This window comes from Daldinia childiae (assembly GCF_008694065.1).
Source record: "Daldinia childiae strain JS-1345 chromosome Unknown Scaffold4, whole genome shotgun sequence".
Classification (NCBI taxonomy): Eukaryota; Fungi; Ascomycota; class Sordariomycetes; order Xylariales; family Hypoxylaceae; genus Daldinia; species Daldinia childiae.
Genome location: NW_022984645.1, coordinates 817,435 through 834,289, shown reverse-complemented (window position 1 = coordinate 834,289; position 16,855 = coordinate 817,435). Strand labels below are relative to the sequence as shown.

At 45.7% G+C, this 16,855-nt stretch overlaps 7 protein-coding genes across 8 annotated transcripts; 3 read left to right on the top strand and 4 right to left on the bottom strand.

Annotated features, from left to right (window-relative positions):
* Positions 1 to 187: 187 nt before the first annotated feature.
* GL218_04539 (3-ketodihydrosphingosine reductase gsl-3) lies at positions 188 to 1,248 on the top strand (the record flags this gene model as incomplete). Its single annotated transcript, XM_033581156.1, has 2 exons — positions 188 to 229; positions 307 to 1,248. The coding sequence occupies 2 exons, from the start codon at positions 188 to 190 to the stop codon at positions 1,246 to 1,248; spliced, it is 984 nt and encodes a 327-aa protein (XP_033435960.1).
* A 1,053-nt stretch (positions 1,249 to 2,301) lies between these two features.
* GL218_04538 (uncharacterized protein) lies at positions 2,302 to 3,413 on the bottom strand (the record flags this gene model as incomplete). Its single annotated transcript, XM_033581155.1, has 2 exons — positions 2,302 to 2,666; positions 2,738 to 3,413. 2 exons carry the CDS (start codon positions 3,411 to 3,413, stop codon positions 2,302 to 2,304), a joined length of 1,041 nt encoding a protein of 346 aa, XP_033435959.1.
* Positions 3,414 to 4,957: 1,544 nt separating this feature from the next.
* On the bottom strand, positions 4,958 to 6,182 carry GL218_04537 (Guanine nucleotide-binding protein subunit alpha; the record flags this gene model as incomplete). The annotated part of the gene is made up of 4 exons (XM_033581154.1): positions 4,958 to 5,001; positions 5,059 to 5,615; positions 5,668 to 6,010; positions 6,065 to 6,182. 4 exons carry the CDS (start codon positions 6,180 to 6,182, stop codon positions 4,958 to 4,960), a joined length of 1,062 nt encoding a protein of 353 aa, XP_033435965.1.
* A 4,353-nt stretch (positions 6,183 to 10,535) lies between these two features.
* Positions 10,536 to 11,944, top strand: GL218_04536 (Smr domain-containing protein C11H11.03c; the record flags this gene model as incomplete). Its single annotated transcript, XM_033581153.1, has 5 exons — positions 10,536 to 10,569; positions 10,762 to 10,862; positions 11,083 to 11,333; positions 11,485 to 11,606; positions 11,715 to 11,944. 5 exons carry the CDS (start codon positions 10,536 to 10,538, stop codon positions 11,942 to 11,944), a joined length of 738 nt encoding a protein of 245 aa, XP_033435964.1.
* Positions 11,945 to 12,737: 793 nt separating this feature from the next.
* On the bottom strand, positions 12,738 to 14,037 carry GL218_04535 (uncharacterized protein; the record flags this gene model as incomplete). Of its 2 annotated transcripts, XM_033581152.1 has the most annotated exons (2): positions 12,738 to 13,860; positions 13,922 to 14,037. In XM_033581152.1, 2 exons carry the CDS (start codon positions 14,035 to 14,037, stop codon positions 12,738 to 12,740), a joined length of 1,239 nt encoding a protein of 412 aa, XP_033435962.1. The 2 variants fall into 2 exon arrangements, with proteins under 2 accessions (XP_033435962.1, XP_033435963.1); XM_033581151.1 differs by lacking the exon at positions 13,922 to 14,037 and having other exon boundaries at positions 12,738 to 13,853.
* A 472-nt stretch (positions 14,038 to 14,509) lies between these two features.
* GL218_04534 (Pre-mRNA-splicing factor CWC21) lies at positions 14,510 to 15,086 on the top strand (the record flags this gene model as incomplete). The annotated part of the gene is made up of 2 exons (XM_033581150.1): positions 14,510 to 14,742; positions 14,810 to 15,086. 2 exons carry the CDS (start codon positions 14,510 to 14,512, stop codon positions 15,084 to 15,086), a joined length of 510 nt encoding a protein of 169 aa, XP_033435961.1.
* Positions 15,087 to 15,309: 223 nt separating this feature from the next.
* GL218_04533 (uncharacterized protein) lies at positions 15,310 to 16,621 on the bottom strand (the record flags this gene model as incomplete). Its single annotated transcript, XM_033581149.1, has 3 exons — positions 15,310 to 15,588; positions 15,647 to 15,877; positions 15,932 to 16,621. 3 exons carry the CDS (start codon positions 16,619 to 16,621, stop codon positions 15,310 to 15,312), a joined length of 1,200 nt encoding a protein of 399 aa, XP_033435969.1.
* Positions 16,622 to 16,855: the final 234 nt, after the last annotated feature.

Sequence of the window (16,855 nt, the reverse complement as noted above, 5' to 3'; positions counted from 1 at the left end):
CACACTCTCACTCCACACGTACACAATGCAGTAATTGCATTCCACCAATATCCTAACCCTATGTACTCTTCCAAGGTCTCGATTGTTGTATATAATTTCCTATCTCTTCAATAGCCTTGATCTTCGATTGTCTATAAATTGACACTACAATCGTCCTTGTATAATTATAATACTTTCTACTTCCGTAATGGGTGTCTCTTGGAGCAACCAAATGCCCGTGGAGGGCAAGGTATGTCATGTCAACAGGACCACCCGAATTGTCTCTTTTTTGGGCATATCTAACAAGTGTTTTCGCCCTGTTTATAGACCGTCTTGATCACGGGAGCCTCGGAGGGGCTGGGCAGAAGCGCAGCTCGACAATTGGCCGAGAAAGGCGCAAACGTCATCCTCGTCTCACGAAGCGCCAGCAAACTCGAGACTGCAATGGCCGAAGCCAAGGCCGCCGCCCGCGACCCCGAAACCCAAAGGTTCCACTTCATCTCGGCCGACGTTGCGAAACCCGATTATGCCCCTCCCTTGCTTGCTGAAGCCGTAGCCTGGAATAATGACCAACCCATTGATATCGTGTGGTGCATAGCAGGCATGTCTGCCCCGGATTTCTGGCTCGAGGTACCCCTATCTCAGACGCGAAGCCAGATGGATATCAACTTCTGGGGAGCGGCCGAGATAGCCCACGCTGTACTGAGGCTATGGTGTGCACCCGACGCGCCGGTCGTGCCGGAACCGAAACACTTAATCTTCACGTCTTCTGTCTTAGCTCTTTTCCCAGTAGTTGGGTACGGGCCATATACACCTGCGAAGAGCGCGTTACGTGGATTGGCCGACACCCTAGTGCAGGAGGTAGAGGCGTATCCACAGAACGTGAAAGTCCACGTTGTGTACCCGGCCTCGATTGGTAGCCCGGGTTTCGAACGCGAGAACAAGACGAAACCGGGTGTTACAAAGATGCTCGAGGAGGGAGACCCGGTACAGAGTCCCGATACTGTAGCTTCGGGCGCGATCCGAGGGCTCGAAAGGGGGCAGTACTTCATAACAACGGCCTTGTACGGATATGTTTTCAAATGGAGTACATTGGGAGGCTCGCCGAGGAACAATTGGTTTATTGATACAATCATGTGCTGTCTCATTCCATTGATATGGATATTTGTGCTCCCGGACATATTTTCTAAAATCAGGAAGTACCGTAAGACGCATGGGCACCCTGCAAGTTATCGAGCTAAAGCCATAGAAGACCATCAGAGCTCTTAGTTTACCTACTGCATACCTCCTATATTATACCCGTGTCCAAGACACATACGCACTAATGGTTTCTATAATATCAGGTTCTCAGATGAATGCAATATTGTTTAATCTGATCTTAACATCAAAGCAATGTAAATCTTGACTTCTAAATCTAAGCTTATCAGGAGCTTCCTTTCTAAAAGAAAAAAACTATTGCGGCTTTAACTACCTTAAATCAGATATCTGAGATCCTAAGATGTGATTTATCATAATCTGCCGTCTAACAAAGTGGCAGTTCTTGGGTGGGTAGTCTTTGTGCTAGACATATATGGGGTTTGAAATACCTCCTGCAAGGCCGAGGCCGAAGGCATATCTTAGTTTATTGTTCAGTTAATTGTCATATCATTATTATTCATACTTCAACGCTCTGTTTACATTCAATCTTAGTCTCATGGAGCCTAGGGTATACTGAAGAGCAAATAAGAAAAAAAAAATTTGAGGCTCTGGAATTTTTTCACACCAAGCTTAAACAGACTTCAACTAATCTAATAACTATATAGCCAAGTGGGTAGGTATCTATAAGTGACGCGCATCATTACTATAATTACTATCATCAACGCCACAGTCAAACGTAGAAGATAAGACAATTCAGTCATCATGAGCGAGTTTATTGAAAACTTCGTAGACCCTCCGTGACCATGCTAGACTACGGCGAGACAGACAACCTCCTCCTTTCCCGGATATTTTCGTAAATAAGAAAAAACACACTCAACCTAAACTCCGTGCGTTTCCATATAGCGCGCATCGACTCATGCATGACTAAAACCAACTAGCATGGCAAAAAAAGAATGTTCCAAGTTCCTCTTATAGACATCTTAGAGTTTGACCAATTATTTTGACCCGGGAGGCTACTCCTCCTCCACTTAGAAATTGCCTTGAACATTTTCCTCAATGATTTGAGGATTCAATCGCATTGAATCCTGCCAGCAGGTCAAATTGAGGAGTACCATTCTCCTGATGCCTACCCGGCTGCTAACCGCTTTGCTGGGTTTGTCTCGCGTCGTTAGTGGGGTGGCCATCCTAAGGTGCATCTTGCTCATTCACGACGGACTGGGAAGCTCCATGAGGGCCGGTTTGAGGACCAGCTTGACCAGCCTGGCCAGCTTGGTTCTGCTGCTCACGAACAGCCTCCTCGTACAGGCAAATCTGGTAGGCTAGCTGCTTCGTAGTTGCATCGATCATGATCATAAGCCTGTTTGCGCGATCTGCTCCGCGGACCTGGGCCAATGCTTGCTCTATCGTATAGCGCACAACAGGATCAGTAGAAGCAGGAATCGAAGCAAAGTTGAACGGAGTCATGCTTGAGGGTGGCGGTGGAGCGGCCATGGGATAGGCGAAATTGTCACCACCAATCTGACTTCCGTGAGCCTGGGGATTGCGAGTCTCTATGTATATGGTTAGCCTATCAATACTTATTTATACGTGTATTTTGAAAGGATTAAGGTAAATGGCATACCATGAAAGGAGCATCGAGCACCAGATGCGTTGAACCAGCAATTGGCACAACTGCCGCACATCTGACCGTCGATGATTACGCAGCTAGTCCAAGGCCCGTGGCCTTTGTGGCAGTTCTTGCATGGCTGGGGTGCCTCCTCGCCAGCAATATGTGCGAAGAGAGCTTCGACGTTGCTACGCCGGACTAGATTCAATTTCTGTCCGGTACGTCGCTGTTGGGCAAGACGCATGCCAGGGTCGCGGGCCAGTCTCTTTGCCAAAGCGCTCTCAATGTTGATATCGAGATATCCGGACTGGTGAGCAAGCTCCTCTGTAGTATGAACCCCAGCATCATCACCTCCCATAAGATGACCGCTAAGGTCAGGATGCTGATCATTGGGATTCTGAACGCTGTTAGCTAGAATGCTAGCTGCGGTGAGTTCCACCTGCTGGTGGTGATGGTGATGCTGCTGAGCGGCGGCGGCGGCGGCAGCAGCAGCCGCCGCCTCAGGATCGAAAGTGGTATCATTGTCGAAATCCTCATCAGTAGTAGCATCTTGTTGCTCAAGGTCGGGATCTTGATTTGCAAGTCCGTCAACAGCGCCGATTCGACGATTGACTCTTGCGCGCGGAGCGCCGACCGGCTTGGTGACCTTGCTCGGCCGGCCACCTCGGGATGAATGCATGACGCCTTTCATGGTGGGCCAGGTGATCAAGAAAAAGCCGCCTGCTGGCTGACAGTTGGTAGTCCGATTGATGATGTCTTATGGAAGAATGAGAGTTTTCAGCTGTCGGCAGCTGTGTGAAATGATGTAGGATGAAATAATCTTTCGGAAAAGCCCGTAACTAAAAAGCTTAACTCAAACCGTAATTTCGCCGGGCGGTGTAGAAGGTACATAGGTACATACCTAACGTGCTATGGAGGTACGTACATATCTAAGTACATAAGTGTCAGGAGATCCCCGCATATAGGTATCCACGTACCTAACTTGAATACCATGACTTAGTTACATGTAGATAGACAACTCCATTGCAACTACTTAAGAGGTACCTATTCATGTAGGTGATTCAAAAACAAACCTAAGGGGAAATTATACTGGAAATACATAAGTACCTAAGTATGTGACTAAGTACATGCCCTAAAATACCGAAAAGTTGGATATGGAAGTGGGCAGGAACAAGATGAGAACCTTATATCAGAAGGTTGAAACGGGATATGTTGATGAGTAAGAAGCGTATATATACATCCAAGATGATCATACATTTTGCATTGTAAAAAGAAAATTTTTGCGTTGTAAGATTCGGTTATCCCTCAATGGTATGGAAGGAACCTTTTTTTCAATAATCAGATCTTGTAATATATACCTTACGCCGGTACCTAGGCAAGCAAATTTGTCTTCTAGAAGAGAAATCGACCGACAATTATGTTATTAGCTGAATATCAATATCATAACAGGCAAACACAAATTCACCAATGAAACACCCAGAATTTTCAAACATATATAGAAGGACATCACTTTTTAACATCATATCAAAGCCTTTATACTGTACAATTAAATGCCACCTAGTTAACGCGACACGATCTATAGCCACTCAATTCATCGAACGCCAACTGCAAGATAACAGTTTTCAGAGGGTATACAGATTAGAATAATGGGATGGGCTTTTATTGATCTTTTTTACAGATCCAACCAATTGTTCAGGATCTGCCTTTCCACGCTTTCCCCCCCTTATTGGTATAGCTTCATCAGTCATCCTCTCCTTACTGTGTAAAGAGGCAACTGCCTACGATCCACCTCCCGGCCGGATTTCAGCCATCCACTAAGGCACTCATTACGCCTTAGATTAAAAAAAATACGAAAAGCAAAGGAAATGGAAAGGAACCGGCGTAACCGCGAATTCGTTATTAAACAAGGTATGTAATCCGCCGTGACTTTAGATGCAAACGTCCTCCTTCCTGTCACTACTTCCGGATCGTGCGATCAACGGTGTCCTGAATCTTCGCGCAAGGCTGGTAGGGGCCGTACCAAAGAGTATAAAGGGAGTATGTGAGACAAAAATGGGCGCAAAACAAACACACGGAAGGAGATCGTTGGCCAGTTCATGGTAAGGGCGCAGGTCAAGTCGTTAGCCAGATTTATGACATTACTAGCAGCCGTCGAGTATGCGGTACCGAAAGGGGGGTATTGGGTGAGCTGGTGCTCTATAATAGATTTTGCGCTTGTGTTACTCTTATTCTTAATCAGATAAGGCCGCATAGACGCAGGTTCTCTTGGATGATTATGTCTTAAAATAGTGTTAGCATAGACATTGACAATTAGCAAGGTAAATTATATTACATACCGTTAACGGCAGCCATAACGAAGCGAATTTGTGTCGTATCTGTTGCACATGTAAAATGTGTGTAGATCTGTTTCGTTTCGTGCTGGTTCAAACTGACGAATCGGTTAAGGATGTAGTCGCAAGCGGCAGCGTAGTCGTCGCCACCTTCGTAGTCGGGGAAGTAGTTCTTCATTGGGCTGACGGGAAGCTTCTCCTTGAATCGATCGATCTTGTTTAGGAAGAGGATAATAGAGGTCTTAATAAACCATCGGGAGTTGCAGATCGAGTCGAATAGGGTCAAAGCTTCCTGCATACGGTTTACTGTCTCATCTTCAAAGAGCAACTGATCGTATTCAGAGATAGCGACCAAGAACAGAATGGTGGTGACGTTCTCGAAGCAGTGAATCCACTTCTTACGTTCTGATCGCTGGCCACCAACGTCGAACATTCGGTAAGTTAGATCACCAATGATGAAGGTTGTCTCAGTGATACCGGTTGTCTTGACACGAGATCGAAGGACATCCTGATCATTAGGCATGTAGTCAGGTGCAGCAATTCGAGCAATGTTGTCGAAGTAACTGCGATGGTTAGATGGTCCAGGAGTGGGAGATTAAACAGTGATCCACGTACTATCTTGCAGAGTCGTTCAATTGATACTCACGCGACCGCTTGAAACAGTCTTGGACACCACGGTCTTTCCATAGAGTTTCAATTGCGTTGCCAACCTCAGGAGGCAGCACGTCACCCTCGATCTGAGCGGGTTGCATGAAGATCGTCTGGACGTGATACTCCATTCGCTGATCTTCTAATGGAAGCTCTAGGGATTCCATAGCTTCGAGGATGACGCGCATTGACTGAACAGTGTTGCTGAAGATGATTTCCTTGAATGATTCTCGCTCGTCGCGCGAGTAACCACCCTCGTTGATGATCTTCATCTGCTTCAAGATTGTCGACTTTCCAGATTCACCAGCACCTTCGGCTATTAGATCGATTGCCGCGGTTGAGGGGAGATGTTCTTAGTACTCACCCAGAAGAAGCATCTTGATTTCGTTGCGCTGCATCATCTTATCACGCTTAAGCTGATTCTCAATCTCCTCGTTGCGGGCCTTGCCCTCCTTCTCCTCCGTACTCATTCCGCAACCCATCTTGACTAATTAAAGGAGTCTGGACTAAATGTTATAACGAATGTAAACTCGGCGTCTATCGCGAAAATAATATACGTCGAGTGATGACTGTTAAAACAATGGTGTCAGTAGGTAATAATACTAGAAAAAATAGAAGACAGCAGCCGAAGTGATGGGACGCTCTCTTCATCCAAGGGCGCAGATAACAAGACCAGCCAACCGCTTGCGCCGGTTTAGACGCAGTTGTAGGCCGTCGTTCCGCGTAGATGATTTCGATAGACACCAGTAAATAGACAAGACAAGAACATACCGGAAAATGTCAATTGAACTGACGAAGAGACACACACGATAGATAAGAAATGGGGATAAATTCGCCGAAGGAAAGAAACGGCGAATGTGATGAGAAAAGCTGACAGTGGAAAGGAAGAGTGTAAAAAAAAGGGTGGTCGCGAGAGATTGTGACGGGGCGAGATGGATGACCAAGTGGAGCACCTTTGCCTTTGAAAGTGCAGCTTTGGTTTGTTGCCGGACGACCCCCTGTCCTAAGGAATTGGTTTGAGAAGGGGAAAAACGAAAGGGTGAGAGAATCAATTCGGAAATGGGGTGGTAAAAATCGTGCCGGGGCTGGCAGTAACTGAGGGGACTATGACCGAATATAGTTAGATCAATCACAGTTTATGCGAGGAACAAAGCCAACGCTAATCCTAATAGTCTCTAGTTAATAGAATGCCTGTGGGTACCTCCTATTGCCCAGCATCGTAGATGGATTAGGTACATCGATGCTCAGTATTTAATATTGAAAATTTTAACTGTACAAAGAACTTTGGAAATTTTGTCTTATTTATATCTAGCCACTTACTTTTCCGTATATTAAACACTTTCCCGACTTAAGATAATAATATCCTTTTTTACAATGATTTAAAGTTATACAACGAAACCCGTTACCAGTAAACTTAAGTCCTAGGTAAAGTTAATACCGCATGAAATATCAATTCTCAAATATATCCCATAGTTCAAATGTACTTTGAAACGTTTGCTTACATAATGTAAGGTTTTGATGCAATTTGTCCACGCCGCCGTAGTACATTAGATATGTACCTGGTAGTGGATCTAGAATATATTATGTACATGTACGTACATATGCATACATCATCCACACAGCCATCTATCTATTAGTGCTTCAAAGCACTAAGTGCAAATATCGAAGTCACGTCAGCAATAAGAACTCTAGGTTACATACAATGATGTATTGATAATTCTAAATGCAGCAACAAAATTACCACAAAAAATTGCCAGCTGGTCAGATTAGAAAAGTCTTAACCATGGGAATGGATGCATTTTTATCAGCGCTGGAGATGACCGAAGAACTGGTAACCATACAAACCACAAAAAACACGGGGGAGAACCACTACTTCGCATCACATACAGTAGCTGATTAGTATACTGTATGGATGTATAGAAATACCTATCGCAGATCGGGGAGAAGCAGTATCGAGCCTTGTCAAATACCCGGATTTACCGCAGTATATTTAAACATTACATCCAATCATATACATAATTTCATCAAATAGGACTAGGAAATAGTTTGTTATTCCGTAGTTATTTTCCTGCCTAGCGATAAACGAACAAACGAAAGCGGCATACCTATATCACTGGGTAGTAACTATTACTAAATGGCCAGATTGATTACAATGGCACATTAGGATGCTTTGGATGCTCGAGACCCCTGTTCACAACCTGACTGCAGGTCCATCCACTGCTACCCACCTATCTGCAGGTCTGCCTAGGTCTGCCTAGGTCTGCCAGGCTTCGGAGCGAATAGATTGCCTCCATCTCGAATTACACATGCATCGACACATCCGTAGGACAATGTAATTGTATGCAGCAACAATTCGCCTTACGTGAGCACTGAAACAAACGCGTAACTAAGACAAGTTTTCGGCCTTTCTAATCGGCCTTGATATAGGTAAACTGATAAATTGCTAGGAACTGCATTAGGTACCTAGGTAATGCTTCTAGAAGTATACAAGATAAAAGTCGAGCCGTTTCCCCAGGATCCTCATATAAGCAAGCGGGTTGACTCCACCAGATCGTCTGTTTCGCGCAAAGAAAAAGATGTAAATAGCAACGTGCATAATATGATCTGACATGTTATGTAGGACAAGCCTTGTCATCTTAACGTGTGATTCATGGGCTGAAACGTGATCAAGTATACGTAAGAGCTAACTCGGAATAAATAGTTGCGTCTTTAGCATCTTTGACATTAATCGCTACCTGGGTTATACTATTAGGTATCTCTTGATTCAAATAGTATCTTGCCCTTTGAAGATCAGCTTAGTTACCTCTAATCCGGACTAATCGAATCCAATATGCACTTGACCCGGTTAGCCCGTCGCTTTGGTATCAATATTTTAAATGACCCGCCTTGGACCGTGCGCAGTATAAAGACTAATAACGAAAAGCAAGAACATTCAGTTCAGCATCGACATTAATAACTTTAAAATCATAATAAAATATGACAACGTTTGAATATAGCTTCAGTAAGTATAGGTAGACATAAGTAATAAGTAATATAAGCATTATAATCTCATTAGAACAACTTAAGATCACCTCTTCCACGATACTACATATAAAAGGGGCAATATTACGCTTAGGCCCCTTCTAAACAGTAGGATCATTCTAAGTTTCAAAACGCATCACATCTTCCATTCAACCCTCTGAAACTTCTCAAACAATAACAATGATATATCTCCAGTACTGATATATCTCGACCTGGTGATATGAACCATGCCGACCACGCGAGAAGTCGATCCATCTGATCAGGTAGATAGGTAATAGCCCCCCTGACACCAATCCACATCTGTCCATGGTCCGTCCATGTTGGAAATTTTGTTAAGTTCGCATTAATGAGTTATCACTTCTACGCTAAGATGTACATAAATGATGTATCGGGGTAATGGGTGGTACATTCGCACGATGGGAAGATTTACCCATCCACAACATATTTCCCCCCCAAAAGAGGCTCGGTGTACCATGTAGGTTGGTAGGCTGACAAGGTGTAATACCTACCTCTCATTTGTATAATGAACCAATGTCGTCCCTGCTTATTCGGAACAATTTCCCCTATTCTCAAATAATCTTGGATGAAGCCCAGACCAGCCATACCAACCCAGACCTACTCCATTGCCACGAGGTCGCTAGGTTACAATTTGCGCCATTGCGGCTAGATGACGCTATTCTGGCTCAGCGATTTTTTCGTGTTCAATCGGAGTCTAGGCCGAGACGGAGATTTTGGCTTCAATTTTTTTTAATAACTACAAGTTTATTCTTGTAAGAGAAGCGCGCAGCTTTGTTTTAGATCAAGTTCAGCTCAGCTACTTAATATAAACAGAAACTTCCATTCGGTCCCAAAGTGACTAATGATATGAGACTTAAGCAAAAATCTACTATATGGATGGACATGAGCCATCTACATAGATCCACTCGGTATATTTACCAGAATTTGCCTCAGCTGAACTTGATCTATGCGCAGCGCATGTGGTACATAGCATACATCCGAGTTTCAAGACATCGTACAAGGCTGTTCTGATCCCCCAGGTTTAAGAAGGATCATGCCTGAATGCATGAACAAAGAAGCCTTCTGGAAGCCAACAGTATCGAAACATCTGTACTGCTTTAACCTTAAGGTTGTATTTCCCTATAAGCTGAGCCGCCCCATACTGCCAGGGGCATGCAATCTGCGCCGGATTGATACATTAGATAGTACCGAAGCCTACAATCCTTCAACCATCCTGCAGGAGGTTTAAGCAGTAGATTAACCTAGAAAGATGTCTCGTTATTAATTTGGTGGCCTAACTCGGTGATAGGCCGTCTTCTACATATAGTTCCCCGAGTAAAGAAAGACTAGGTATAGGCCAACTCTCAAATACCAAGAATTACCAAAATGTTTACCTATTGCATAGATATTTTTTATAGGAGAGGCATGTACCTAATCAGAACTTGTTTCTTCTATGGCATCCATTTTTTCGAGACCCGCGAATCAGGTTTTAGGTAAATTTTTAGATACGCGACACGTAAAACAAAAAGAAGTCAACCTTTTCCCAGCCACCAACGGTAACGGTACCTAACGTAGCCGGCTTGGGAACAGATGAGCTGCAGATCGCGTACGCCCTACTTTGCATTATTAGCTCAATCAAGTTTTTATTTACAAAAAGTAAAATTACCTGTTAATTATTAGTTATCCCTTTTTTTAACTTGAGGCTCAAGCGTTCGCTGTCGCCGATACGTGCAAGTGCCCAAGCTTAGACCGCCTATACACACCGAGCTTCTGATTGCATCGTTTTCCCTCCCTCGCCGCGATATACAACTAGCATAATGGCCATTCCCCTAACGCGATTAGGAGGCGGAGGTATGTATACATTGCATAGTTACTACATGAATATGTATATCACCATATCATAGCAATTCTATCCCCTGTCTACCGTCCCAAGTGACGCAACATCCCCCACGTCGGGCTTCAATCACCATATACACCCCCAAGTCCAATCGTACCTAGTTTATCAATTCACAAGCTTACATACCATCGGCATTTCCGCTGCAGCCTTCAACCATAGTCCGAGCAATGACGCCGAAGCCGAATATGACCGGCTCCGAGACTTGGCGCGGGCGGAAGCCGCGAAACGGAACAGCTGTTTCGACCGGGTATGTACCTACATTTCATATACCTATCATACCTATCTATACCCGCTGTCTATACCTATACTTATACATACTTCATTCCTTACTTATATAATGTTCTTACCCACCCACACGTCCACCCCTCCTCCCTACCGTAGATATACGCATAAGCATCCTACCTTCACCGAGATGACACCGAAGGATTTTACGTACGCCACACTAACCGCCTGCCCCAAATGCACAGGCGCACCAGGCATACGAGCGCGGCGACGGCGCCGAGGCCAAGGAGCTGAGCAACGAGGGCAAGCGGCACGCCGCTAAGATGGACGAGTACAACCGCCAGGCCAGCGAGTACATCTTCCGGGAGAACAACGCCACGGACCGCGTCACCGACGACACCATCGACCTGCACGGTCAGTTCGTCGAGGAGGCCGAGGACATCCTTGAGCGCCGCATCCGCTATGCTCAGCAGCACGGGCAGACGCATCTCCACGTGTACGTGTGCCCTTCTCTTTCCACAAGACCCAACTTTACTCCTTTCCTTTTCCGTCCCTTCTCCCTTGATATCCACTTAAGGGAGAAAAGGAGAAAGGATAAGTACAAGTAAAATAACCCCTTAGAAACCCAAAGCTAAGAGCCACCACAGCATCGTGGGCAAGGGGAACCACAGCACCGACCACGTGCAGAAGCTCAAGCCCCGCGTGGAGCAGGTGTGCCGCGAGCTAGGGTTGCAGTACGCGACGGAGGAGAATGCGGGTCGTATCTACGGTACGTAACGCCCCGATCAGTCATCGCAAATCTACCCCTAGACTCAATTTCAAATTCGCGGTACCGATATATATATATATACCTACATGTTTACTCACACAAAAACAGTCAACCTTCAAGGCGGCGAGGCCGTAATGCCACCGCTCCCCCAACAGCCGTCGGCCCAGCACGGCGATCACGGGCACGGCGGTGGACAGCCACAACATCACCAGGGGGGTCGGCCGCAGCACCATTCCCAGCAGCAGCAGCATCACCAGGAACAGGAACAGCCCGACGAACTGGAGCGGCTGCTGTCGAAGTTTGTGCGCAAGCTGGGAGATTGTTGCGTTGTTATGTGAGAGATTTGGCAAGTCAAGTTTTACCCTCAGTTAAGGACCTAGAATCAGGAATGGCACTCTGGGTGCTATGTTCCGGGCGGTTCAGGCACGTACCTTGATGTGAAAAGAGGGAGAATGATACAGGTTTTGTAGGGAGGTTGGTTTAAGGGTGGGTATTAACGCGCTTCATGACGGTTCTCCAGGTCTGATTTATGATTCTATGAAATACTTAAGTTGCTATATTAGTAGATTCTTGAGATATTATGGATAAGGTTTCTTGAGGACTTGTCGTATTGTCGATGGCTTGCTATCAATTAATCAACGTATGACAAACACCGCCCTATTTAAATCAAGAAATTTAAACCCGAATACCACTGGGGTATTCTCTATTTCCCCACGAAAAATCCTATACATATTAAAGGGGTTGGTTATTCTTGTGTTTCTCCTCTAACTACCTACCTAAGGTAGTTATCCTTGGATTAAATGCTTCTATACAGTGCTCTATGTCTCAGTATACCACGGGAATATATGCTCATTTAGTTTTACTTCCGGCCTTATTTTCAAGTTGTCGTATATCGAATTTAATTTCCTATATAATCTTAGATTCAAAAAGACTATAATGATGATTCGATAAACGAAAGGAGAGCTCTACGTTATAGATGTAATCTCCCTATAGCCATTATTTCGTCGTTACTAGCTAGTCTTTGAGAATGAAAGATATCCAACAGTAAGTACTATTGAAAACATATCACTAAATGCATCTTGTCTATAAAAGGCCGCTTATGCAAGGCTCGATGTTATTACACTAGACAACCTAACTTTTGTCGTTCGTCTCCCAATTCGCAATATTCTCCCTATACTCTGTCATCTCTCTCCACTTTCGCGCGAAATCCCGCATTCCGCCCTCTCCGGCCAAGCTTGCATCTACGACATCCTTTGGCAGTTTGTGCGCCGAGTACTGCGGCGAGCTGAAGTTGAACGCAGCAGGGTCCTCTTTTTCGATAAGTCGTAGCTCTGGTATGAAGTCGTCTTCATCGTCATCCCCCGACGTCTCGTCCGTATCTTCTTCCTCTGCCTCTTCTTCGGCCCCCCCGACTACTCCAAGCATTGGGCTGGGCACCTCCATATCCAATAACTCCTTCCAATCGAAGAGAAGGCTGTCTGTGTGTGGAGCCCAGGCGTTGATATCGATAAGTCGTGCCCTACTTAGTGGCTCGTCCTCGCCTTCTGGAATATACACATCAAACGTGAAGTTGCCGTCCGGGAACGTGTATCGTAGTTTATGGTTAAATAACTGGCTGATCCGTCCAACGATGTCGGGTCGTAACGACTTCAGGAACTCGTAGAAGTGTAAATCGCGCTGTGAGATGGCTATCAGGTTCCTATGCTTCACGAAACAGCGGAATTCCATGGCTGTGTGAGGATTGAAGTATGAGCGTAGCACAAGCACGGGCTTGAAAGCTGGTGTGTTGCCTGTAGAAGTATTGCTTGTGGATGTGCAGTCATCAAAAGCGTGCTCCAAGTCGTAAGTGATAAAATTCGAACTCTTCAACAGTAGATATATGTCGTTAGGACTTGTACACTTGATAGTGTTCTGGTGGGGTGATATCCAAGCCGCATCTTTTGGTGCGGTCCAGTTCAATTTCGGTGCTACCGCACCGCCTAGCTCTGCGATCTTGTCTTTGATCACTTGGTGTAACTCAGGAAATCTCTGATTCGGCGGTAGTCTAGGTTCCTCATCTTCATCCTCATCGCTATCAGAGTCCGAGTCAACTTCCTCGACGGGTGGCCGGAAGCTTGATGGTGCCGATTCCCATTCGTCGTCCTCTGGCTCAGCTCCATCATCATCGGCAAGGATAATACCGTCCTCGCGGATATACTCTATAAATTCGGGTGAGAGGGGTATGATACGTGATTTGATGCATGACATGCGATATCTATTAGTTTGTAAGTTATATGCATTCGTTAAGCTGTAAGTTCATATTATTGTCTACTCACTTGGGGAACCAAGAATCATAGGAACAATTGATTATATGATCCCTTGTAATGGGTGGGAACTGCAGTGCCGAGCTTGCAGTCCCCGATGAAGATTGTGCGGTAGTAGGTGCAGGCATAGTTTATGTTTTTGAAATAACAGGTACCTAACTAGTTAAACTCCTTAAAGATATTTCTTTGGTTGGATCTGTAAACTTTGGAAGATGAACAGAATTTTTTAACAGGAAAGTGATGTCAATTATAAATTAGAAACAATCGCCTTCCTATAGGTACCTAACCTAATGTATCTGAGTATTTATATCTTTAAGCTCATGGTTGGTTGACAGTTCCTTTGCGACGACTCATACTATGCATGTTAGACTCATACTTATGGTGGGGCATCATATAGCGGGGCAAAGTTGTGACCCTCAGGGTAGCTCTTAACTTAGATGGTAAATGAACCCCCCACCATTCCGTTTCCGCCACTCTTTACCGCCTTCCTAGCTTCTTTGCTCTAGCTCACCAAGCTACGTACCTATGTACCTATTCACCTTCAATTACCTTAACTATATCATCTCTACCTATTTGACCTTTTAACAAACCAACGGAATCATGTCTGACAATGTTGGACTCTCGACACCCAGAGGAAGTGGGACATCTGGATATGTCCAACGAAACCTAGCACACCTCAAGCCGCGCGATCGAGCAGCCCCCTACAATACCAAAGACCTCGATAGCTTCAAGCATCGGCAACGACAACCGGACAAGGAGATTCTGGAGCACGATCGCAAGCGCGAAGTCGAAGTAAAGGTCTTCGAACTGCGCGACCAGTTAGAAGACGAAGGGTATGTTTGATCAATCGCGCGTCCAGTTTGCCTTTGAGCTGTTACCCGACTAATGCGGTATACGTAGAGTTGACGAGGATGAGATTGATAAACGTTGCGATGTCTTACGAAAAGAACTGCAAGCCAAGATGAACAAGGGAGATAGGGGTGCGGCACCGAGGAAACCACTCAAGGCGCATCAAGTTCACGAACTAGCCGATGCGAAGATCAAGGAGAGTGAGCGGTTACGAAATGCATTGAAGATAAGCAAGGACTACGAGGAAGGAAGCCACTGGAAGCGGCAAGAGGAAAGGCTAAGGAAAGCCGCGGAAAGGGACTCCTCTACTCAGAACAACAGAGATTAGAATATTTGGGCTTGGATAATTAGTGTTGCTCTACACTTCATTAGGTTGCGCAAAGGCGTTCGGGGCGGCTGAGCTTTATTAATAGGCCTCGGGAGTTTATGACTTATGTATGATTTTATGCCGGTTAAGCAATTGCTGTGCACATAATTCGCAAAAATAGGTCGAGAGAAAGTCACGTTTCTTTTACCATCGCTGTCTATTCTATTCCCACGGGTATCAAGGTTTAATTTGCCGCCAGAATTTCCGCCGCATCGAAAGGAGGGGCGTGATCTTCCCTTCCTAGACTGTTCCTGAGTCTTTCAGTATGCCGAGCCTTTTCCTCTGCTTCCCTCCGCCTCTCATGTTTAACATATGTTGCGTATCGCAGAGTCCCTAGAGTTAACACCGCCATGAAAATTATACCCAAGACGGATCGCCGAATTAGCACCCAGCGTAGCCCCTCAATGTCCGATCTGGAATCACTGTTGAGAGTCACGCTAATTTTCAGGTTGAGCTGTTGGATCTTTAGAAGGCGATGATTAGCAGGTGTTCCAGCGAGTTCTAGATAGAGGAAGACAAACCACGCTCTCCATCGTCCTCTGTTCTTCTCTCACATTCATCCGGCGGTCGTTGAACATGCCCTTGACATCATCCTTTAGTGTCATGAGATCCTGGGTCATCCGTTGGCTTAGAATATCAACTTCGTGCTGCAACTGGGTTCGCTGCTGACGTGTTGTTTCGTCGGCAGCCCTCTTATTGTTCTTTACCTCAGCACTGAGTTCCGAGCACGCAGCGCGAAACAAATACGTCTCCTATACATATCTATTAGCAGCCAGCGTGAGATAGAGTTAGAAACTTGCGCCTACATTATCCACGTCGCTTTTGCTCACTAGTCCATCTTGGGCAACGTCTAGATTCTGAGCTAGTAGTCCTCTAATAGCTTTCATGACTGTAGTAGCTTGCGCCGTGCTATACCCACCTTCCTCTAACTGCTTCACAAGAGTGTAAGTGTCGAAGTGATGAACGTAAGGGGAAGCTGATAGATGGGGATGGTGATATGTTTCGGGAGGAGGCATATGTAACACTGCTTCCATCGGACCGCTTTCTTGCATCTTGGCCTCTGTTGCAGCTTGCTGAGGACTCGAAGATAAGGAGGCGGAGACTGTAGACGCCCCTGGTGGAGGAACCTCAGCATCACCGGGTTCTTTTGCTACTTTCTCCTCTGGCGTTTGATGTTCTTGAGCTGCTTTCTTTCCCTTGTTTGCATCCTCCTTGCTAGGCGGCTCCGCATTCGAGAAGCTCGATAGTTTCGCGGGATCTGCGCCTGGCGCAGGGAGGTTTACAACGTCGGGCGTGACGGGCAACGGCTCGATGGCTTTACCATGCCTCTCAAAGACAGCCTGTCTTGAGGGAGTGGAAGATGAGAATGCCACCATGCGCGGGTTATTATTCGAAGACTTGCGACATCGGATCTTTGCTCCGTGAGCTGAAGACTCGCCGAAGCGGGCTGCCCGAAATAAATGCGGGTAGAGGAACGGTAACCGAACGGTCGACATGGTTCCTAGCTATGGGTAGGTATTTGAGAAGTATTTGTGCAAAAGAAACATATTGTCGGCGGACTAAAGGAGGTTGAGGAGAACAACTGCAAGTGACACAAATTAAGCTTGAATAAGAAAGGTCGGTTCCACGTGGAACCGTTAAGCTTGTAATCTGGATTGGATCTCTTCGGGTACCTGATAATTCTCTAGTTGGGCCGAGCTGTGCGGGCAGGCGGGCTGGCGGGCTGGTAT